This window comes from Pituophis catenifer, unplaced genomic scaffold (genome assembly GCF_029215685.1).
Source record: "Pituophis catenifer annectens isolate HBS135680 unplaced genomic scaffold, rPitCat1.0.hap2 SCAF_3, whole genome shotgun sequence".
NCBI classification, from domain to species: Eukaryota; Metazoa; Chordata; class Lepidosauria; order Squamata; family Colubridae; genus Pituophis; species Pituophis catenifer.
The window spans coordinates 101,603,554-101,628,388 of NW_027256883.1; the positions used below are offsets into that span (position 1 = coordinate 101,603,554).

At 42.3% G+C, this 24,835-nt stretch overlaps 1 protein-coding gene across 1 annotated transcript in view; it reads right to left on the minus strand.

Annotated features, from left to right (window-relative positions):
* Window positions 1–2,865: 2,865 nt before the first annotated feature.
* The window catches only part of LOC139315012 (protocadherin-9-like), a 34,616-nt gene continuing 12,646 nt past the window's right edge, over window positions 2,866–24,835 (minus strand). The window contains exons 3-4 of the mRNA XM_070941036.1: window positions 3,102–3,251; window positions 2,866–3,005 (exon numbers count right to left, since the gene is read on the minus strand). Of these exons, the coding sequence (XP_070797137.1) occupies window positions 2,866–3,005; window positions 3,102–3,251 (290 nt within the window). The remainder of the gene's footprint in view (window positions 3,006–3,101; window positions 3,252–24,835) is intronic.

Consider the following 24,835-nt stretch of genomic DNA (forward strand, 5'->3'; position numbering starts at 1 on the left):
ATGGGCCTATAGCAAGTATATCCAAATACCGAAGCAATTTTGGGATGAGGTCAGTTTTATAACTCCCATCTGCAAGGGATGGACTAAAAATTAATTGCCTCCTGTTATATTTTGACTAAGTGAGTTCAAACCTATGGATAGGCCTAAAAGAGGATAATCTTACCTGAGCAACGCAGGTATTCCTTCATTAGTGATTTTGGCTCCCATCTATTCCTTTCATAGTGGGATAGAATAGTATAGAGTAGAGTAGAGTAGAGTAGAGTAGAGTAGAGTAGAGTAGAGTAGAGTAGAGTAGAGTAGAGTAGAATAGAATAGAATAGAATAGAATAGAATAGATTAGAATAGAATAGAATAGAATAGAATAGAATAGAATAGAATAGAATAGAATAGAAGGGCAGGGCAGGGCAGGGCGTAGCAGAACAGAACAGAATAGAATAGAATAGGAAAAGGAAAGACCTGTCCTTTCCATACAATATAATTACACTGGAAAGAATCTGGGTATGGTGGATGGCTGAAGCCCTCCTTGGACAGTCTTTGTTTATGCTTTTATTTATTTACCTCAATAACTATATTTACACATACAGTCCAGACAGATTTTTAACCAAGAATTGAGGCACAAGCCAAAGCAGTCTGGTTTGCTAAGCCATAATATGTGGATTCACATATCATATTAAGTTAAAAATCAACAAACTATTTCAGAACTTTTTCCTGTTTACATTACACATGATCACCCTAACCTTAGGCTCTTGATACAAGAGTGGATAGGAAGTGCTATATTCCTGTTCTCCATCCTATGGATTGCTGCTGAAATAGCCCTGAGCCTTAAAAAGTATAGGGGTAGAAGTCCTTGTTTTTTTTATACACACTGGAAGTTGCTTGTGATCTCAAACCTGGGACTCAAGAATTCAGTCTTCTAATCACCAATGGCATGTAGCAGTTTACTATATGAGTAGAGTCACTGGACTTCTCTTTGCAATGCTTCCCACTACCACTATATTTGGTCAGAAGGTGATCAGCAATCTGCTTACTAGAGGACAGAGAATACAGGGAGACACTAAAATTTCATATCCTAGAAATCATCTCTGATGATCAGAGGAAAATGAAAATTGCTTTATGTTGCTCCTACCAGTTTACTAGTTTGATAACCAACTTATATCCAAATGATCAGTCCTTTCAAACATGTACCCATATACCCACACAAACAATAGTTTTACAAAGCATGTCATGTCTGTTTCCTTTCCTTCCTAGACACATGCAGTTGAGAAAGTTGAACAGAGGACTAGCAAAGAAGGGCAACATCCAGCCCACCTTCTGTAATACAGTTTAGAAAAACACATGGCAATGTGTGAGGAAAAAGTTGGGCCTGTTGGAACCAGAATTAAGCCAAGAGAAACAAGATGGGTACAACAAATGTCAGCTAATCTGGTGGATAGGTCCCCAGCCTGGAGACTCTCTTCCACTACCATATGTACTGGGAAAAGTCCCATAAATACTAGCTGGCGATTGCCATTAATACTATACTATCTGGAATCAGGCCTAGTTAAATCTAGAATACTGAGGGACTTAAGAACTTAGTCACCAAAGCAGCCCACTGCTTGCTGGAGGAAGAGTGCTCTCTTATAAATTCAGAACTGGTCTTTTGAGTGATCCCAAATTATGACATCAATGGTTGGGGATAATAATGCCCATGAATAGTTGCACCATTTTTATGGGCCTCTACTGAAACTATGACAGGCTCCTGTAGTCGAATACTATGTGGCTAAACATGTGGCACTGGAAGAGAACATTGGAGCCCTTGAGGCTGTCTAAAGGTATAGGGAGGGGGTATGTGACTCCAGCATACAGAGGCCTATGGGCCCAAGTGTGATCCTGAGTCCAAGCTCCATTTCACAAAGGCAATGGTGGCTTACAGGCAGACAAATCAAAGGCCAGAATCATGGCACTGGGATCTAATGACCCCATGGAAATTCTCTGCCTCACATGAGGCAGTGGAGTAATTTGGGGGAGTTAGACATTCTACCACCTGAAAAACTAAAGGTTCTTCCATTTTTTTTATTACTGCAGTTCATTATCTATGGGGTAGGGGCAAAGGAGGACAGCTAAAAGCTCTGACTATCAGCTATAGGGCTCCTCCATACCTGATAAGAGTTTCTGAAGTCTGAAAAGTGATTAAGATTTAAAAACTCTGCCAAGTCCTTCCTACTAGTCCTGCTGACCAGCCAGAATACCCCCCTCCCAACTGATGCTTCATTCTTATTTACACTGTGGAAGTAAAGGGTGGGCTGGTTGGAAGTGCTTGCCCCAATGTGCTTTTCTGTGTGGTGAAAAATTCAAGCTGAAAATTTCTCCCTGTGGTGTTGTTTGTTTCAATGTCTCTTTGTTCCAAGGACAAATAAAACTCAATCAGGCAAGACATAAATGTCATTCCTAAAATTCATATTTACAGGAGTCTATAGTAGCAAGAGGCAGCTTTTCCCCCTGTACCTGTACCAAGTGCTCTCAGCCCAATGGACTCCACCAAATCTGCGTGAACCTTTGGTAACTAAGCCATTTCCCACCCACCCCAGCCCTGAAACCAAGAAGCCAAGTTCTCTTCACTATATTCCTTTCTCTCTCTTTCCAGTTATCCATGGACCACTCTATTGAGAGCTTGGCTATTCTGGTTGGTGTCAGTTCCCTTGCTCAGTGAGGAATCAGTTAATGAAGTATTTCCATGCCCAATGACTGGGCATGGCAGTCTCATCTGGCAGGCACAGAACTGCCAATCTGAGTGATAAAGAATCATAGTTTGAAAAGTCACTTCATGCTGGAGCACTAGACACTGGTCTCAGCATTCTTTTCAAATATTATGTGGCCTCCTCACTCTCACAGGTAAATCTCTCGTTTGGCAGTTTGGGATGATGGTGTGGTGGCTGTCTGGAAATCTGAGGTCTGGGTGAGAGGGATTTCCTCCATGGGGCAATTCTTGCAGGGCTCATGGCTACTGTTGGAGAAGGCACTGTATGTGGGGAGCAGACGGAGATTAGCCATTTTGCTGTTGCGCTCTTCTGAGAGTCTGGGGCTTCCATTCCCAACTTGTTCTTGACTCCCTCTGTCTTGATAAGGCACAAATGTGGAGAGTTTGAGGGCATTCTTGGGCCGCCGGCTTGGAGAGGACTGACCTGGCATCCAGCAGGTATCAGAATGACCAAACTCTGTGCATTCTCGAGTACAGGTCCCTGTCAAGGCTACATCAGGCAAAGGTCGGAGATCTGTAAATAAGAAACAAGAAAAGGGAAGAATAAACATTCATTCATACATGTATAATGCAACAACATGACTGTTGTGGCCTGCCGGTGGCCAGCGGAGCTGGCAGCAGAATCAGACAGTGAGGAGGTTGGGGAGGAACATGGGCCAATCCTGGGGGCTGGGGAAAGCTCTGACGAGGGCTCTGCATTGGAGGCAGATAGGGAGATATACAACAGCGAGGCAGAGAACAGCTGTTCCCAGTGTGCGCGTGCGCAGAGCTGCCAGAAGACAATAACAACTTAGCAGGGCCAACTTGGGAGTAAAGACACACCTTGGAGATGGCTTTTGCAGGAAATAATTTGTTCGTTCGGTTGTTTCAAGAGTGGAAAGTTCTGTTCATGACTCTAAGAGACTCTATGCCAAGTTTTGCCTTACTCTGCATTTGGAAACAAGTTACGTGGCAGCTTGCCAAGCAAGATAAGGTGTCCTGATAAATATTTATTTGAAAAATTGTTTGAACAAGCCTTGCTGACTGTGAATGATAGTAATTCACAATTATGTAAATAAAAGAGGTTTTGTCAGGACTAAAACTCTGCTTCTTGCTTTTTAAGGGAGCCTAGGTCAGAACAATGACTAGCTAACACTTAAATCTTGGAAAATATATTTAAACAGTAATTTCCTTGTAACTATCATAGAACCACAAAGTTGGAAAAAGCCATATACTGTAGATCATCAACTTAGTGAAGGAATTACTGAAATAAAGGCATTTAAAGCAGATGCCTATCTAGACTCCATATGAAGACATCCAATGACATGACACATTGTACTGCTCTTAGTTTTTTTTTTAGAATAATTGGCTAATATTCTAATAAAGTTAGAATAATCTTTCCTCTAATTTAAATTCATTATTATATATCCCATATACTGAGAACAGGTTTTGACCTTTTTCTGTGCAACATCCGTTCTAAATTTTTAAATAAATTTTTAAGCAAACTAAAAAAAGTCATGGAAAAAGGGATTGGCATTATAGTGACATGCAAAATATATATTTGTGCTTATGCTCACAGAAGACCCAAACTATGTATGTACCAAATGTAAATTATATGAATTACTAGAAGAAAAAGTAAGGGATCTAGAGGCAACTCTAGCCACTCTGAAACTCAATGAGCAAAGTGACAAACCCCAACCTAAGCAAGAAGACTACACCAAAATTAAACACAATGTAAACCTTTAATAAAGGGTTGGTTTTGCCAAAAAACCTTTGGATTCCCAGACCATGGTCTGCACTACCTCCATGATGGGCTTTTGGCAAGGGATGGGCTGTACCTCATAAAGACATAAAGAAGAATGTTTCCAACAAATAACTGGCTCAACTTATCAGGAGGTCTTTAAAATTGAAGGGGGAGGGTGACCAATCTTTAGGATCTCCAGGACCTAATTACAAGCAAAAACCCCTAGAAAAAAAGTCAAATAATGAGGTAAGGAGGGATGGGAAGAAGATAAACTCAAATACCAAATAGGAGACATAGGAAGCATACCCAGAGCCAGACATAAAGACCTCAGGTGCCCAAAGTTTGGGTGAACAAATAGGGTGAACTTGAACTATTAATACATGAGGGTAGATACGATATAGTTGGAATTACAGAAACTTGATGGGACAAAACCTATGACTGGAACAGAAGGATACAAACTGTTCCAAAAAACAGACCCCATAAAAGAGGAGGTGGAGTTGCTCAGTATGTAAAGGACCACTACATTGCTATAGAAATGTACGAAATCAAAGACGAAAACCTCCTAGAATGCATACGGGTCAATGGAAATTATGCAAGAAAAAAATAATGACATTGCCATAGGTGTATACTACAGGCCACCCAACCAAGCAGAAGCCAAAAAAGCCAACAGAGGGATACAATCAAGATCAAGTGAGGTACTAATACTACTCTATAAAGCCTTAGTAAGTAAGACCACACCTAGAATACTGCATCCAGTTTTGGTCACCAAACTATAAAAAAGATGTTGAGACTCTAGAAAGAGTGAAGAGAAGAGCAACCAAGATGATTAGGGAACTGGAGGCAAAACATATGATGAATGGTTACATGAACTGGACATGGAGAAGAACCAGGGGAGATGTGATAGCAGTCTTCCAATATTTGAGGGGCTACCACAGAGAGGAGGAGGTCAAGTTATTTTCCAAAGCACCTGAAGGCCAGACAAGGAATAATGGATGGAAACTGAACAAGGAGAGATTGGAGAGATTCAATCTGGAAATAAGGAGAATTTTTCTGACAGTGGGAACAATCAACCAATGGAACAGCTTGCCTTCAGAGATTGTGGGAGCTTCATCACTGGAAGCTTTCAAGAAGAGACTGGACCGCCATCTGTCAGAAATGGTGTAGGGTCTCCTGCTTGGATGGGGGGGGGGGTTTGAACTAAATGGCCTACAAGGTCCCTCCAACTCTGTTAATCTGTTAAAACAATAGAGAGCAAAAAGGTTAAAAAAATGACCCCATATATGAACCTAAAGAAGAAAAGTAATACATTGAAATTGAACACAATAGTGGCATCTTGAGAGGAGAAGTTGAAACAGTTTATGTCCAGTTTATGTCTGTAGATATTTTCTCAGCCCTCTTTCTGGTTTGTGCAGTTCACAAATCCTCAATGGAAGGCAGGCTGGTTGCAATAGTTTTTTCTGCAGTCCTAATTATTCGTTGAAGTCTGTTTGGTTGCTGTGCCAAACCAGACAATTATAGAGGTACAAATTACAGACTCAATCATTTCTCTGTAGAATTGTATCAGTGGACCATTGGACAATCTGAACTTCCTGAATTGATACAGGAAGAACATTTTTGTTGTGCCTTTTTAACGATGGTTCTAATGTTAGGTGTCCATTTCAAGTCCTGGGAGTCCTGGGATGCCCAGAAACCTGAAGGTCTCTACTGTTGGTTCTGTGTTGTCTAATATTGTAAGAGATGGTAGAATAGGAGGGTTTCTCCTAAAATATACTATCATCTCTACAGTTTTAAGAGTGTTTAACTGCAGATTGTTCTGGCTACACCAGAGGGCCGGTTGTTCTACCTCCTATCTGTATGCAGACTCATCATCATCTTGAATGAGACCAATGACTGTTGTGTCATTTGCAAACTTCAGTATTTTAATAAAGGGATCCTTTGAAATATAGTCATTGGTACAGACAGAAAAAAATAATGGAAAGAGCACAGAGTCCTGGGGGGCTACTGTGCTAATTGAATGGGTATTCAATGTGATTTTACCTAGTTTTACCTGCTGCTTCCTATCTGTTAAAAAGCTTATAATCCATCTGCAACTGTAGTCAGGCACAGTTAATTGAGCCAGTTTGGAGAGAAGGATTTTTGGAATGATGGTGTTGAATGCCAAGCTGAAGTCTACAAAAAGAACCCTTGCATAGGTCTTTGGGGATTCAAGATGTTGTAAGATGTAGGTAATATGGCAGTGCCATATTGAACAACATCTGCCAATCTATTTGCACAATATGCAAATTGCATGAGGTCTAGCAGTGGATCCATGATGGCTTTCAGGTGGGCCAGAATTAACCTTTCAAAGGTTTTCATAACTACAAATGTCAGAGCAAGCAGTCTGTAGTCATTCAGCTCCTTGATGGAGTGTTTCTGGGCACTGGGATGATAGTAGAGTGTTTGAAGCAAGAAGAGACAATCGAGGCAAACCTGTAGCTTTAACTTTGCCTCTTCAGTCCAAGATTTCACTGTTTTAACTATCAGTTTTATGATTTCAAGTCTTTGTCTATAAACAGGTACCAGGTGAATCATATAGTGATCAGAGTGTCCCATAGCTCTTCTTGGTAGAGCAAGATAGGCAACTCTTTAGTGTTGAGCAGCAGTGGTCTAAAATATTTTTGCCTCTAGTAAGACAGCTGACATGCTGAGTGTATCTTGGCAGCTCCTGGCTTAGGTTAATGCTGTTAAAATCTCCTATTACAATGAGTAGGGAGTTTCTGTTTAGCCCACATGATTTGGTCAGCTAAGGTTTGCAATGCCTTGTTTATACAAGCTTGGTGTGATGATCCGGGGTGGGCACGGAAGCAACACAGCCAGAGAACTGTTCTAATTCCCCTTTATTACTCTTACACACACCTCCGACAGCCTCTGGCTGCGTGTAGTCCAGCAAGTAAAGTTAACAAGGCAGCAACCAAGGCAAGAAGTCCAGTAAGCAAAGCAGCAACCAAGGCAAGAAGTCCAGCAAGCAAAGTTAACAAGGCAGCAAACAAGGCAAGAACAAAATCCAGACATAGGAAACTGCATGTGAGGCTCCATGGCTTCAACGCTTGTTCCCAGCAAATGCCCCTCCCAACAGCGTCTCTTTAAATCTCATTCCTCAGGTGAGCATTGTGAAGAGGGGCGGGGCGCCCTCCTCCCAAGTCGTCAGGTTGCCCTGCACTGATCCCGCCTTCTCTCCATTCTTCATGCTCGGGGATTGGGGAGAGGTAATTGCTCATTGCCAGAGCTCCATCGCTCCTCTGCTTCGCCTGGCCCTCCTCCGCCCCCTCTCCCTCACTGGTGACCCTTCCCAGGCCCGAGGGAAACCTCGTCCAGTTCCTCTGGTCGTTTCTCTGTTGGCCCTAGCTCTGTCTCTTCCTCCTCCTCAGACTCTGCAGGGGCAATGACATTTGGGGTGGTAGGTATACCACTAGTATAAAAGAACAGAACTCATGGGGGGCATGAAATTAATGAGTAGTGTCTCTGTCCACATCACAGAATTTCTTTAGTGTAGTGACATTTTTACACCAATGATTGTGTGTGTGTGCGCGCATGTGCATGTGTGTGTATACACACACACACACACACACCAAATTTATATTTCACTGATAAAGAAATAAAGGGAGACTAGTATAGATCTATTTCAAGCTATTTAGCTCTCATCAGCTAGACATACCTTTACTTGGATTCGAACTTGTGTGTGTGTGTGTGTGTGTGTGTGTACATACATACACACACACACACACACACACACACAATTTAATATATATTAGAAATATATAATATTTCTAATTATGTTATATTTTATATATATTTAAAATGTATATATATGTGATGACCCAGGACACAGCACAGAGATAACACAAACAGCTAGCAGTTCAAACTGCCCCTTTATTGCTCCAAATCTCCCCAAATGCTCTCACGTTTCTGGCAAGTCCCAGAGCAGAGTAATAACAAACTCGAACACAACCATCAAGTAGCCTCTGGCTGCACTTAGTCCAACCCAGCGCTGTCTGCACCAAGGCTGCACAGCAATAAATTCCAAATATATTTGGCAAAACAAGAGCAAAGCAAAAGATCCAGATAATTAGTCCAGAATGCCAACAAGGAATGCAAGGACTCTTTTTTTTTAATTGAAAAGTTTTACAAAAAAAAAGAATCCCCCCCACCCTTTCCCTCCCCTCCCCCCCTGAGACTTCCCAGAGCAAAATACAGGGTACTTCAATTAACAATCATAAGCTAAATTAACCTATCTATCCTCAGACTACTAAATCCCCCCCTAAAACCTTAACTCCACTGTAGATAACATAATACTTCTAATACTTAACGTTCATTCATATGCTATTTGATATGTCCTTGTCTGATACTTATTTTGAATATAATCAATCCATCTTCTCCATTCCGATACATATCTTTCTTGTGTATAGTCCTTCAAATATGCTGAGATTTTTGCCATTTCTGCTAAGTTCGTTACTTTCAGTATCCACTCTTCAATAGTAGGCAAAAAGTCCTTCTTCCAGTATTGCGCTATCAACAGCCTTGCTGCTGATATTAAGTTCAAAATCAATTTAGTCTCTAATACTGTACAATCCATCGTTATACCCAGTAAAAACAATTGAGGAGTAAATTTCAACCTTTTTTTCAAAATGTTCTGCATCACCCACCAAATTTTTATCCAAAATGCCTTGATTTTCTTGCAGGTCCACCATATATGATAATAGGTTGCATCATCACATTCACATCTCCAACATTTAGCTTGCAAATTCGGGTACATACATGATAATTTTTTAGGATCTAAATGCCATCTATAAAAAATAATTTGTCTAACATTATATTTCATCTGCCTCCCTTTTATAAAACCTGATTGGTCATTATGAATTGTTTGTTGCATAACTGGCATTAATCTGTTCGCTAATATTTTAGCAAAAATTTTATATTGGCCTAAAATTTTCAGGTTTGATACAGTTTTGATCTTCCTTTGGAATCAATGAAACAAAAGCTGTTCTCCAAGAGGGTGGAACTCCTCCCCCTAATTGAATTTTACAAAATAGAGCTCTAAGCGGTTCTACCATTTCAAACTGTAAATTCTTATAATAAACAGCTGTTAATCCATCTGTTCCTGGAGCTTTCCCTGTTTTTAACTGCTTAATTGCCGCAATGATCTCCTCAGAAGTTATTGGTTGATTCAATCCTTCCCTCTGTTCCAACGTTAATTCCGGAATATTCCCTTCATTTAAGTATCTATCTATATCTATACCTTGTATTGAGTCACTAGCATATAACTTTGTATAAAATTCTAAAAAAGCCTTTTTAATCATATTCTGTTGGTAAATTTCCAATGACTCGTGATTTCTGTTTTTTCCTCAGCATGTAGGCCAACCACCTACCTGGTTTATTGGCATTACAAAATGTATTATGTTTAGCATATTGTAAGCTAGTTGCCACCTGATCAGCCATTAACATATTAAATTGTCCTCATAATATATTTATTGTTTCTTTTACTTTCTTGTCTCCTGGATTAAGTATAAGTAATTGTTCTTTCTTTTTTATTTCTTCCTCTATCTCTTTCCACTTCTTTTGTTGTTTTAGTCTATGTTTATTATTCATATGTATTAACTTACCCCTCATATAAGCCTTACTAGCATCCCAAACCATTTCCATAGAGGTACCCTTGTTCATATTAATAGCAAAAAATTCTTTCATTTGTTTTTTAAGCTTTTTCACATTTTCTTCATATCTAAATAAATTTTCATTTAATCTCCAAGACCTCCTTTCTCCCCTCTCCTGTTCAAATTCCACCCAAACCGGACTATGATCAGTTAAAATTTTTGGACATATCTTGGTCTTCTTCACCCTAGAAATAAAATCATTTGTGGTTAGTATAAAATCAATCCTGGAGAAGGATTGATGTCTATCAGAAAAGAAGGTGAAATCTCTTTCCTCCATATTGCGTTCTCTTCAAATATCTCTCAGTTCCATATCTTCCATCATATCAAAAAAAGATTTAGGTAATTTTGCACGTGTTGAAATCTTGGATAAACTTTTTTTATCTCTCTGTGTGTCGATTACTCCATTCTAGTCACCCATTAATATAAAAGATTTATAATCCCATTGTATTATTTTAGTGTGTAAAAATTTATAAAATTTCTTGTTGCTGATTAGGGGCATATATTCCAATTAAAAGCATTTTTCCAGTCTGTGTTAATAATTCAATTGCGATATATCTTCCTTGATCATCTGCCTCGATTAGATTAGCTGATAATCCTTTCTTTACATATATAACTAACCCGTTTTTCTTCTCTGGCGCTGATGCCACAAAGTGTGTACCTAATCTTGAATTTATCAAATATTTTTGGTCTAATAACGTAATATGTGTTTCTTGCAAACAAATAACATTGTTGTTAAATTGTTTCAAGTAATGAAATACTTTCTTTCTTTTTTGTGGTGAATTTAAGCCATTAACATTCCAAGATAGAAATTTAGTTGCCATCTTTAGCTTTTTGAAGCCGCATGAGCACCAGCTGAAGATCCTCCTCCACCTTACTCTTCGGCCTAGCCCCCCCCCCACTGCTTCTGTTTTCTGAACTTCTTGAGATAAATCTTTAGATTGTTGCATTTTTAACTGTTGTTCTTGAAGTTTATAAGTTGATCGGGTCAGTCGTTGTACTTTCGGTTCTCCCTTCTTGAGTGGTTCCAGAGTTGGGGGTAAGCCCCCAAGATCCAGATCTTCTTCCGTGATGATTCCTCCAGCTGCAACTTCAGCATAGGTTTGTATCTGCTTTCCATCTTTTTCTTGTTGTATCATCTCCATTTTCTTTCTGCTCCCCCCCTGGTGAGGGTGGGTATCCAGCCTTTAAAACATTAACATAGAAATCTTTTGCCTTCCAGGCTGTATTTAACCGGTATCTTTCTCCATTATAAGTCACTATTAAACCAGTTGGAACGTCCCATCTGTATGCCACTTGTTGATTTCTCAGCTCATTTACCAAAAAGCCAAAGTCCTTTCTACTTCTCAACATCTTTGGAGGGATCTCTTTCAAAACCACCACTTCTTGCCCAGCCACCTGAACCTTATTCTTGTAGGAAGCTTGTAAAATGTCATTTCTGATCCTCCAGGTAGTAAAATAAATCACCACATCTCTTGGCAGCTGTCTTTGCCTTGCCAGCCAGGAGTTAACCCTGTAGATTTGATCAATTCGGCTTGCCACCTCTTCTGGTCTTTCTTTAATTATCTCTGCAATAGCATCAGCACAAATATCCTTTAAATTTTCTTTGCTGTTTTCTTTCAGGCCTCTCAATCTCAAAGCAAATTCCATGGACGTGTATTGTAACATTACCAATTCATCATCAACTTTCTCTGTTTTGGTCATGGCATCTCCCATTTTGCTTTCCAAATTTAAATTGGCTTGATTAATTTCTTCCACTTTCTCATCCAACTGAATAACAAGTTTTGACAATCCTGATACTGCAAAAACAATATCTCTTATTTCATCGTGTTTTTTTACAACCACTTCCTTAATTGATTTTATATCCTCCTCAATTTTCTTTAATTTCCCTTCCACAAGTACTGTTAAATTATTCATTGCTGTGGCTTGATTATTCAAAGCTTCTTTCATTGCTGTTGCTTGATTATTTATGGCTTCTTTCATAAACTCTTTAAAATCATTGAGAGCAGCCTTCTGACTCTGTGAATCAGCTGGAAGTTGTGCTTTCTGTGTCACCACTGACACAACTGGGGAACCTCCCCCTCCTTTAACAACTCCTGGCTTAACTTGTTTAGAAGCCATCTTTTTTTCTTTTTAAAGAAATCTTTTTTTCCCCCCAAAGCCACAAAGTCCCTTGAACAACTTTAAAGTGCTTGTAATTTATAGTCTCTAATTTATCAGGCAAAATAGTCTTTTCTCCACAAATTCTCACTTCCCAGCAGCTTTAAAAGTTCTCAATAAGCACTTTTGTTTCTGACTTTCACTTTCAAAACCATAACAAAGACGCCATCTTCAGCCTCCAGCTCAAAGAAATTCAATTTGAAACAAAGTAACTCCGGAGTTAAGCTCTGTTACTTTAAGGCTTGTTCTCCTGTTTCCGCTCTGCCTGCGCTTGTAATCAATCAAACTCACTTTTGACAGCAGGATGGTTTCGGCGTCTGGCTCTGTTTAAAACAGAGTTGCCTCGGATCCGGAGCTTCTTGGTGGGCTGACCGGGGAGCTCTCACCCTCCAAGCCTCTGGAATTGTTCCAGAGGACTTTCGGGGAGCTCTACTCGCACCCACCGGCTCTCCTCTCCTTCTTCTCCCGATGGAGAGGTTTTTCAGCCGCCAGACAGCCGATTAGCGCTGTCAAAGCTGCTTTTACGAGATTGCGGGGCTGGCGGTCTAAAGAGACAGTCCACGACGCCTGCGGTGCCAAACCGGAAGTCAGAATGCAAGGACTCTTGACAAGTTCAAACGGCAGCACACAACACTTCAGGAACTCAGCATTTGTTCCCGACAAATGCCCCTCTCCACGGCGTCTTCTTAAGTCTCATTTCCCCAGGTGTGCCTGGTGAAGCTGGATGGGACACTTTCCTCGCAAGTGGCCTGCTCCCCTGAGCCCCGTTTTGGGCCTGGGCGGCCTCCTGCACCACCCTGGCAGCCAAAACAGGGCACAGGTGGTGGGGAGGCATCCCGTTTTGGCTGCTGGAGTGCTGCAGGAAAATAGTTGGGAAAGAAAATAGTTGGGAACACAGGCAGAAATCAAAAGAAAAAGAATTGGTCAGGAAAGTATTTTTTTCAAAAAAGGAGGTGGCCAAAGAGAACAGAGTCCAAATATAAGGTGCAGAGAGGACATTGTCACAGAAGAAATATGGATGGTATAGGAATGAGAAAAGCAGTTAAAAACAAACAAAATGTGGACTGGATAACAAACTCCAGTTGCAAGGAAATCCCTCTTCCAGGGTCAATTTCTTAAGGCAGTGAAATTGGGCACATGATAGAATACTTTGCACTGGCCAAGAGGTTTCTGAATTGGGAAATTTTGATCCTTAATTTTCCTTCACTGACACTCGTTGAGAGGACTGGAAGACTTCTGATTTAATGGCAGAGAGGACAAGAGAAGGAATTCTTGAAGCTACACAGACTCAACTTTAGGCAGCTTTAGTCTATCAGAATTTTGCCTACAATTAGTCAAGGCAAGATGATCCTTTCTTTAGCAGCATTTCTTTCCTTTCTCTCATTCAGCCTTTCTCTAACCCCAACTTTTCACTGCACTTTCTAGTTTGCACCTGTCCTTTTTCCTATAACCAGAAGGATTTCTTTCCTTGCTTGGGCAGTTCCCTTGGCTGCCTTTTCTGGGCTGAGTCTCCTTTTCTTTCTTCCTCTGAGGTTTCCTCTGCATCTTCCTGCTGTGACTTTTGCTCAAGAAGCCCTTGGAATTTGCTTTGTTGTTCCACAGTGAGATTTTCTTGACTTGCTTCTCAACTCACTTTTTCTCTTCTTTCTGAGACTATTCAGAAAATCATATCCCCACTCCTATCCCAGTGGTAAAATCCTACAGGTTCGCACCAGTTCGGGCGAACTGGTAGTGATAAAAGCTACTGGTTTGGCGAACTGGTAGTATAAAAAAGCTACCGGTTGGTCCGAATCAGTATTTCCGACAATCAGCTGTGCCGCGCAATTTATATTTGCTAGAAAACAGAAAATCTAAATAGCGCAGCACAGCTGTTTCCCACCTTGCTTGTCTACTTACCTTGTTAAGTGTCCTTTTTCCACACAAAGCATGCGTTTGGTGTGCACTGTGCATGCACATGCGTTTGGTGCATACTGCACATGCACACTCAGCATGTGTTTGGCACTCAGTGCGCATGCGTGCGCAACTTGAGTTTGGTGCGCACTGCGCATGCAGCAAACCGGTGGCAAACCGCGGAGGATTTCACCCATCCCCTTTCTGTTTATATTCCCCAGAGAGGTAATTAAATATGTCCTTCTTTTTAACAGATTCTACTTGTCACAGAAAAGGGACTGGTGGCTTGGCTGAGGTTTCTAGAGTCCTATGTTGACTTGGATTCTACCTCTCTTTCTTTTTCTCTCTGTGTCTCTTTCTCTGTATTTGGTAGTCCCAATCTGCTTTTTCAACTAATGTCAACCCAAGCAGGCATTGATTTTTTACCCCTTGAGGTCTTTATGATTACTTTCTGAACTTGCACCCTCATCCTTGAAGCTGTTTGTCATATTACTGAGCTCATTATCTTCCTCCCCAGCTTTTACACACATAATTCAACTAAAATTAAATTACCACACTTGCTTTCTGTTTTCCTGCTCATCAATGGAATTGACTTCTATTAACTCTTTTTTTGAGGAAAGAGCCAAACTGTGAGCAAGCTGACATTTTGTTCATTCTTATTTCAAATTTATTAGCATCGACCCCCTGCCCACATTTTGGTTGGCAGAGCACTATCAAAACTAAAAACAAAACAAAAGGAGAAATGTTTCCTCCTTTGCATTTGACCATGCAAGAAGGGGCAGAAAAGTAGAAAGGGAAAGAGTAAAGACAAAGGAAAAGAAAAAGAAGAAAAGATGGGAAGAAAGCAAGGAAGGAAAAATAAGGAAAGAGGGGAATGAAGAAGAAATTAAAATGAAGAGGGAAGGAAAAAGAAGAAAAGGAAGGAAGGAAGGTATAATGAGAGTGAGGGAGAGTCTGAGGGAAGTCCTGCCTTAGCACTTGGCCACCACAGGTGCCCCCCTGATACAACTCCTGTGTAATGCCCTCTATGGCCACGCCACCATGGCCCTCCATGGCCCTCTAAACACAACCCTGATGCAGTCCTCAATGAAATCAAGTTTGACACCTCTGGATTAGATGAAAAGATAAAGAGAATATTTATCAGATGACACAAAACTGGATTAGATAACTCATGTCACAGAATACAGGAAAACAACTGAAAATATTCTTAATCAGTGAAAAAAGTGGGTTCAGAATAATGTAATGAAATTTAGCAGGGACAAATGTAAAGTTCTTCATTTATGAAAGAAAAATCAAAAGAATAGCTAGTGGATTCTACTGTGATACAAGAATTTGTAGGAAAAATCTATTGAAATAGCGATAGATATCAAGCTAAATGAGATCAAACAGTGTGATGTAGCAAAAAGCAATTCCAGTTTTAAACAGAGAAGTATGATCAAGAGAAGTACAATTTCCAAATGACTCTGTTTCTTTCGTGCTGGGGGACCCTTCGAAGGCGTGTTGAAGGCTTGGAGAGCTACACGAAGCAGAGGGGAAGCCCAAAGTTCAGCGAGGTGGTATGCAACCGCCTGCTGGAATGAGGGAAACCCTCTTTAACCCGGCGTGAATGTGTCCTGTCATCTCATCTTGACATGGCGGATCCGAGGCTGTGACAGCGCACGATAGAATTGGAAGAGGAAATTTAATCAGCATGTGCTCATTTCCACTGGTGAGAGACTCCCATATGCATAACAATTGGAACTGTCAAAGTGACCAAAGCAAGGTATTTGGCAAATTACAGAGAGCTCCGGCAGGAAACTAGCGGCGAATTAAAGAGACGAGCCATGACTAAGTGAAAGTAAATGCCGAGAGAGGATCGGGAGAAACAGAAAGGAAGATCGAAAGCCGACTGTAAGGGGGAGAGGGAGAGCAAATAAGTGTAAGATAATGGAGGAAGAGTAAGAGAAGAGAAAAAAAGAGAACTCATACGTCGAAATTTGATAAGAAAAAAGAAAGGGGGTGGCGAAAGACGATTAAGATGGACGGAGATCGAGTGATTAGAGAAAGCATGAGAGACAAGGAAGGAAGCTTGGAGACAACCAAAAGATTAGACAGAGGTCTAATCCGTCTTAATAAACAAGTTGAGAACAGTGCCTGGTGGAGGAAAACAAGGATTTATAACGAAAAATGAAAGCAGAGCGACGGAAACGATCTTTATTTAAATAGTTACAAAGTTAAAAACGCTTGAAAGAGACGGTGAGAAGACGGAGAGAGAGGGGCGAGGAGAAGAAAGGGAAAAAAGAACTGTAAAAATTGAGAAATCCAGATACAATAAAGCATTGGGAAACTAAACTAAAAGAATTTTAAAAAAAAGTTAAAGGAGAGGACATATCCTGAGTGAAATAGAAAATAGATTGTCATATTGTTACATTATAATCTGTGATTAACATTTTGGCAACGGGATATTTTCTGAATAGTGATGTGCCTGCAATTTTTGTGGTAAAACAGCATTTACAAGTACACAATGAAATATTGACATAGATAGTAGCTTAAGATTAGTCAGATTGTACTGAAGGTATTATATTTAGCATAGAACTATCTATAATTAATATTTATTATAAATTAAGATATTTAAGCTAATATTAATATCTATCTGGAGTGATATATGATTATACCGTATTGTATTGCATGCCTTTATGATTGACTTACAGTTGTAAACTCTTATAAGTTTTTTGGGTAGGTAACCAACAAAAATAGAAACTGAAATCTAGAGACTAGAAAAAACAAAATGTGAAAGAAGTAAACGCTACAATATTCATAGGTAAAGGGAAAAGATATTGAGAAAGCGAAAAGTAATATAAAAGTGGCCAAGCCAAAAATACTGTAGATATAGGGAAAGGAACATAACTATAAGAAAATTAACTTAGAGGGATAAAAGAAAGTATTATTATTAGCGATAAAAATAGTGGATGGTAATCTGGGAAAAGATTTATAAAATTTTAGGAGAACAGAGTAACATTCTAAAGGAAATGACAAGTATCACCAGTATTCCCTGAGAACAGGGAAAAAGGCAGCATCAAACCCAACGGTGGCAATGGCTTCCCCATCAACCCAGAGGACAATAGAAGGAATGCTGCCTACAGAAAAATCAAGCTCCAATTTGACTTCTCAAACAATGCAGACTACTCTCATAATGATTCAGGAAACTATGATGAAACTGCAGGAGATGATGATGAAAAACCATGGAGAATTGAAATCTGACATACATAATTTAGACAACAAAATGGATTTAATTCAAGAGGTGATACAAAAAAAATGAGCAAAAAATTAGGTCCATGGAAATAAAACCTGAATAAACTGAAAAAAAATTTGAGCAGATAGACCAAAAAATGATGGTGGTAAACAAAGACTTGGAAAGCTCATTAATGCATTTGGAAATGGATCGAGCCTCTTTTTACCTGAGATTTCAAAATGTGGCAGAAACAAAAAAGATGACCTAGGAGAGATAATGGTGGGACTGATTGCGGAAGCCCTCCACAGAGATAAAAAAGAGATTATAAACAAGATGGACGAATTGTACAGAGTTCAAACCAATTATGCAAAGCGTCACCATTCATCAAGGGAAGTACATATCAGATTTGCATGCAAAAACGTGCGAGATATTATTTATAAAATCACAAGAGAATTTGTTTAAAACCTCCTGTCTAGCCCCAGTTCATGTAACGAAGTCCAGATCTGAAGAAACAGAAACTTGAATGGAAAAGGAGTTAATAGACGTTCGTGATCCCCCCCCCAAAAAAGTGAGGGTATGGACTCTCATGCAGCGCAAGGAGAAAGAACCTTCAGGTAAGTCCAATGTTCCTTCTCCCTTGCGCTGCTTAGAGAGTCCATTGAATGGGATATACTCAAGCTAAATATCCCTTGGGGTGGGAGGGAAAGTAGAGTCAAACAGACCCTCCTGAGGAAGGACCTGCTGGAGTACTCTGCGGCTGAAGGCAGCTTTGGCTGATGCAAACTTGTCTAATATGTAATTGCGAATGAAGGGTGTTGGTGAAGCCCAAGTAGCTGCCCTGCAGATCTCGAGAAGAGGAGCCTGGGTGGCCCAGGCGGTGGTGGTGGCCACACTACGTGTTGAGTGTGCCGTGATGCGGCCAGGAGGAATTTTGTTCTTTCGTTCGTAGGAGATGCCATGGAGATGCAGGCTTTAAGCCAGCGAGCAATGGTAGAAGAGGACACCTTCAGACCCATAGAACTTGGTTGAAAGGAAATGAATAAAGATTCAGATTTACGGAACGGAGCTGTTCTGGTAATATACTTTTTCAAGGCCCTGCAAAAGTCCAGAGTGTGCCAACATCGTTCGTTGGGATGAGAGGGTCCAGGACAAAAGTCAGTTAACACAATCTCTTGGGCCCTGTGAAACCAGGTGTTGATTTTTGGGAGGAAGGTGGGATCCATTCTTAAAATGACCTGATCCAAATGAAATATGCACAAGTCCTTGCGCATAGAAAGGGCCGCCAACTCTGACACCCTGCGAGCTGAGGTGACAGCGACGAGGAAGGCAACCTTGAAGGTCAGAATTTTGAGGCTGGCGACGAGGAAGGCAACCTTGAAGGTCAGAATTTTGAGGCTGGCAGAGGACAGCGGTTCAAAAGGTGATCCCGTTAGGGCCTGAAGGATGAGACAAAGATCCCAGGAGGGATACCTGTGAACAGGTGGAGGGCGAAGGTTGGAAGCTCCCCATAGAAAACATCAAATTTGTGGGTGCTGAGACAGGGTGCCCTGATCCTTGCTGGGGAGGACGGTTGCCAATGCCGCGACTTGTCGTAGGGTGTTGACTTCTTGACTGGCTTCCAGACCCGTTTGAAGGAAGTCCAGCACCTGCGGGATGGACGCTTGCGTGGAGTCAATCTCTGAAGAGACACACCAGCGACGAAAGGAAGACCAAGTTGCGTCATATATGCGGGTGGTGGACCCTCTGCGCGAAGTGAGGAAGGTGGTTATAACCCTGGATGAGAAGTGGTCCCTCTTCAAGATCTCCCTTTCAAGTGCCAAGCGGCTAACTGGAACCACTGGGGGTCCTGATGGTAAATGGCCCCCTGGCGAAGGGAGATCTGATCCTGAGGTATCCTCCATGGGCACTCGATTGAAAGACCCATGAGGTCTGCAAACCATGCCCGTTGGGGCCAATACAGGGCGACTAAGATGACCTCTACACCCTCCTCCAAGATTTTCCGCACGACCCTTGGTATCAGGGGTATCGGGGGAAAGGCGTAAAGGAGGCCCGGAGGCCATTTGCAGTGGAGGGCGTTGGTCCCCTCGGCCCCCAGTGTCCAGAACCTGGTGAGGAAGCGAGGAACCTGAGCATTCTCTGGACTGGTGAAAAGGTCCATCTGACGATGGCCGAAGCTTGATGTAGTTTGCAGAAAGAGAGTGGGGTGTAATTGCCACTCCGCCTGGTCGATGGTAGTTCTGCTCAAGTCAGTCCGCTCGGGAGTTGGAGGTTCCTGATATATGTTCTGCTTGCAGCAAGAGCAGATGTCTCTCCGCCCACAATCCCAGCTGTGTGGCTTTGTTCATTAGGCTCCTGGAACGTGTGCCGCCTTGGCGGTTCACGTGGGCCTTTGTTGTATGTTGTCTGTCCGGAGAAGCACGCGGTGCCCCGACAGTTGGCGCTGGAAGTGGCGGAGTGCGAGATGGGCGGCCCGCAACTCCAGCCAATTGACATTGTTGAGAAGGCCGGTCCTTGGCTGACCAATGCTCCTGAGTGATTTGGGTGTTTAAGTGAGCACCCCAACCGAACAGACTGGCATCCGTGGTGAGAATCAGACACTGAGGCTCGTGGAAAGGGGAACCCCTTGCCAGGGCTGCTGATGTCCACTAGTTGAAGGATTTGAGGACCTTTGTGGGAACTCTGATCCGTGTATTGGAGTTGCTGATACCCGCCTTTTGGCTTGGCAATAGAAGCGACTGAAGAGGTTGTGAGTGCAACCGCACCGAAGGGACGATTGCCAAGTATGAAATCATTTGCCCCAGCAATTGAGCAATAGTAGGGGTGCCCTTCTTAGAGACCTCACCTGTTGCACCGTGGCCAGGATGTTGTCTCTTCGTTCCTGCGACAGGAATACTAGGCCAGACATTGTGTCGATGCGGGCCCCTATGTGGACCAGTTCGGTGGAAGGAGTCACCTGACTCTTCTCCCAATTCACGGTGAAGCCGTGTTGCTGGAGGGCTGTGATTGTTACCTGGAGATCTTTCTCTGCCTGTTGGAATGAGGAAGATTGAATTAAAATGTCATCCAGGTAACATTGCAATCTGACTGGTGACGCTCTTAAATGAGCCGCCACAACATCCAGGAGTTTGGTGAAAATACGAGGGGCAGAAGAAAGTCAGAAGGGCATGGCTCTATATTGAAAATGGGCCCCTTCATAGCAGAATCTGAGAAATCTCCTGTGGGATGGTCTGATGGGAACGTGGAGATAGGCCTTCCAGAGATCTATTGATGACAGAAAATCTCTGTGTCTGATGCCGCCCAGAATAGTATGCAGGGTGTGTATCTTGAAACGCCTGTACCTTATATGGGCATTCAAATGTTTCAAATCCAATATGGCCCTGCAGCCCCCCGACTTCTTCTGCACCATGAAAAGAATTGAATAAAAGCCGGCATTGAGATGTTCTGGAGGGACTGGTTCAATGGCCCGAATGGCCAGGAGATGCTGAATTTCGGCTTTCATTTGAGCTCTCTTGGAGGGGTCAGTGAATGTGGAACAGGTGATGAAGCACCTTGGGGGTTCAGAAAAGAATTCCAATGTGACTCCAAGGGACACCATTTGAATGGCCCAGGCATCGGTAGTCGTAGAGCGCCAGGTGTTCGAGAAAGCAGCGAGACAACTGCCAATGGGCCCCTGGAGAGTGAAATCTCTATTTTCTACGGTAGGGACCAAAGGTGGATCCTTGAAAGGGTCGCTTGGATTGAGGCTGGCGAGGGCGCTCTCTGTCATGGGACCTATCGGCCAACTGATTGAACGGCTGTTGGGGGCCCGGGGTTTGGTACCCAGGGTCGGAAGACCGAAAGGACTGCCTCCGGTAGGGGAAGGCGGACCTTCTATCGGAGCATCTGGACACAAATGGGAGGATCTTTCTCTTGTCCCTACCTTCCACCAGAATCGGGTCCAAGGCTTCACCGAAGAGAGAACCGCCCTTGAAGGGAGCCACTGCCAGGCGCCATTTGATTCTCATGTCCGCCTGCCAATGACGCAGCCAGAGGAGACGTCTCGATGTGATGTTGGATGCTAGGGCGCCCGAAGCGAATTTGGCAGAGTTGAGAGTCGCATCCGCAGCATATTCTGTGGCGGCGATTATCTTGATGATGTCCTGGTGTAGACAAGCATCCTCAGGAGATGCTCTGGCCTGCATCTGATGCAGCCAAATAAGAGAAGTTTTGGTGAAGGACGCTGGCGTATCAGATTTAATAGCCCACGCGGCAGCCTGGTGAGTCTTATGTGTAGAAATCTTGGCCTGTTTGTCCTCTGTGCGAAGACCCTCGGCTGCATCAGATGGAAGGATGCTTGGTGAGGTCAGGCTGGCCATGGGAATGTCGACTGTGGGAAGCTTGAGGAGGTCCTCGAGTTCTTGTTTGACTGTGTACAACTTTTTGTCCAGGCCGCTGGGAGTGGCTATGGAGCCAGGCTGAGCCCATTGACACTGGACGGTGTCAATGAAGAGTTGGGGTGAAGGGATGACTGTTCAGTAACAGTGTCAGACTTCGATGCTATCTCAAAATAAATGAATTTCCAAACTGCCAATCTTTAAGGAAATCTTCTCTTTATTCGAGCACAGCAACTGGATCATGACTCGATGCGGACAAGACTGACCTTTTGCCCCCCAATCCCTCCCTTTCCGATCCCCAATTATCTGCTTCTCATTGGCTATCTTCCAAGTCACTCTCCTGACTTCTTGTCTCATCATTTCACAAGAATGTCCCCCCTCCCTTCATTTCCACAATGACCCAGCTTCAAAGGGATTTAGCAGGCAAAAGTTCAGGGCTTATCTCTCTCCTCTCTATGCCAGCGGTGAGACACTGACATCCGGCCCCTCTCCCTTCACTCTCCCAGTGAGGCCTGCGTGAGATAAATAACAAGTCTGTCAGACTTCGAACCTATCTCAAAATAAATGAATTTCCAAACTGCCAATCTTTAAGGAAATCTTCTCTTTATTCGAGCACAGCAACCGGATCATGACTTGATGCGGACAAGACTGACCTTTTGCCCCCCAATCCCTCCCTTTCCGATCCCCAATTATCTGCTTCTCATTGGCTATCTTCCAAGTCACTCTCCTGACTTCTTGTCTCGTCATTTCACAGGAATGTCCCCCCTCCCTTCATTTCCACGACGACCCAGCTTCAAAGGGATTTAGCAGGCAAAAGTTCAGGGCTTATCTCTCTCCTCTCTATGCCAGCAGTGAGACGCTGACAGAGGGGCAGAGGTGGATGGAGCTGCCACAGTGGAGGTGGGGGCGGGGTGGGTGGGTAGGTGGAGCAATGGTGTCTGCCTGCTGTTTGGCTTTGTCAAATTGCCTACTCAGAGCCAAATGCCTTCTCTTGGCATCCTTTTCTGCAGCAGCAGAAGAAGAGGCCACACTGGATGTTTTAGCCTTGGTAGAATGCTTGGTCTTAGATCTGCTCTTATGGTGAGAGGGAGAATTGGACCTCCTAGATGGAGAACAACTAGGGTCAGCCATTTTGAAATGCTGAGTGGTTGCAACCAATAAGAGCAGAGAAGGGCAATTGCAATTAAAATGCCTCTAGAAAACAATAGCTGGTAGGTGTAACTGGGGCAGCCTGAGCACAAAGAATAAGGCTGGAACCCTGAAATAAGTTCAATTGGTAGAGAAGATGTTTACAATGGCCTGGGGCTGACAAAACAGCTCATGGAAGCCTTTAGGTAAGAACAAAATGGCGCAGGGCTGGCAGAACAGTCCCAACAGAAAAAATGCCTCACACGGTGAAAACACCCCAAAATGGCGCTGGCCCGACAACACAGCCCTGTAAGGCGCCAGGCAGCAAGCATGCAATGGCAAAGAACTGACAAAACAGCTCCCTGCATGCCAATATAAAGCCCAAGGCAATCGGAGCAGACGAAACTCTCCCAAATTGAGCCTGTCAAAAGGGCTATCCCAGGGAAAGCCGAGCCCCAACGAAACAGGGCTTCCCTCGATCCTTGCTGCGTGAAGCTGACGAAAAGACTTCCCCCTCCGTGCTCGCAACCACTTACGGCAACCAGAAAGGAGTCCACGTGGAATTGAGACGATCGGGCCGAACGCGGCTGTAAAAAGCCGTTGGCAAAGTCGTGGATCAGCTGAGTGACGTTTGAGCCCAACCGGCTTGCTGGCAGACGATTTCACACACTCCACAATCTTAAAAAGGCAGAAAGGCAGAAATAAATCCCTTTGAGATGGTTAGAGAGTCCAAAGAAGGAGCTAGAGAAAAAAAGATGTCTCTAAGGCCGGACTGAGTAAGGAACTGGGGCTAGACAGGAAGTGGAGGCATATTTAAACAAATTCTTACTCAGTCTCTGGCCAGTCACATGAGGATTAACCCATTCAATGGACTCTCTAAGCAGCAAAAGGGAGAAGAAGGGGAATCGAAATGAAGAAAGGAGTACGAGTACCAGACCACAAAGAATTACAAGAGCAAACAAAAACCAGAGACCAGCAGACAATTAAGAAAATAGAGAAAGAAACTAAATTACTGTCAATAAATGTAAACGGATTGAATGACCAGGTGAAAAGGAAAAAAAAATACTTACAAAATTAACAAAAAAGAATGTAGATATTATATTTCTCCAAGAGGCACATATCAAAAAACAGGATCAGAAATACTTGGAATATAATAAGTTGGGGAATTTATATGCTGTACTGGCAGAGAGAAAAAAGAGAGGGGTTGTGACATATGTCAGAAAAGAAATAAAAACAAGTGTAATATATGAAGATCCGAAGGGAAGAATATTATTATTGGGATTAATAATGGGGGAAGTTAAAATGTTATTTGTTAATATATATGTTCCCAATAAAAACCAGAGGGAATTTTACAAAAAAATACATAGAAAAGTCATTGAAACAGGTTATAAAAATATATGTATTGTGGGGGACTACAATGGGATAATATATATAAAAAAGGATTATATTAGTGAGAAGAAAAAGGGGAAAAAAAGGAATGTACTACCTTTATCTTTACCTGTATCTTTTTTCGATATGGCGGAAGAATTAAACCTGAATGATATATGGCGAACACTAAACCCCAAAGAGGAAAAATTTATATTTTATTCCAACCCGCATAAATCCTTCTCAAGAATAGATATGATATGGGCAAATAAAGAACTAAGTAAAGAAGTAGAAAATGTAGAGATTCTCCCAAACAGGAAGAATCATAACCCCCTGAAAATAATATGGAAAGGTCAAAAAAAGAAAATAAGAAGATGGACATTAAACCCATAGATACTACAAGAGAAGGAATACATACAAAAGATTAATCAGGAACTGACCTTATTTCTAGAGGTAAATAATAAACAATACAGTTCTTTGCAGAACCTATGGGACACAATAAAAGCATACACAAGAGGAATAACTGTAGCATATATGGCAAAAAGAAACAAGGAAAAATTTAAA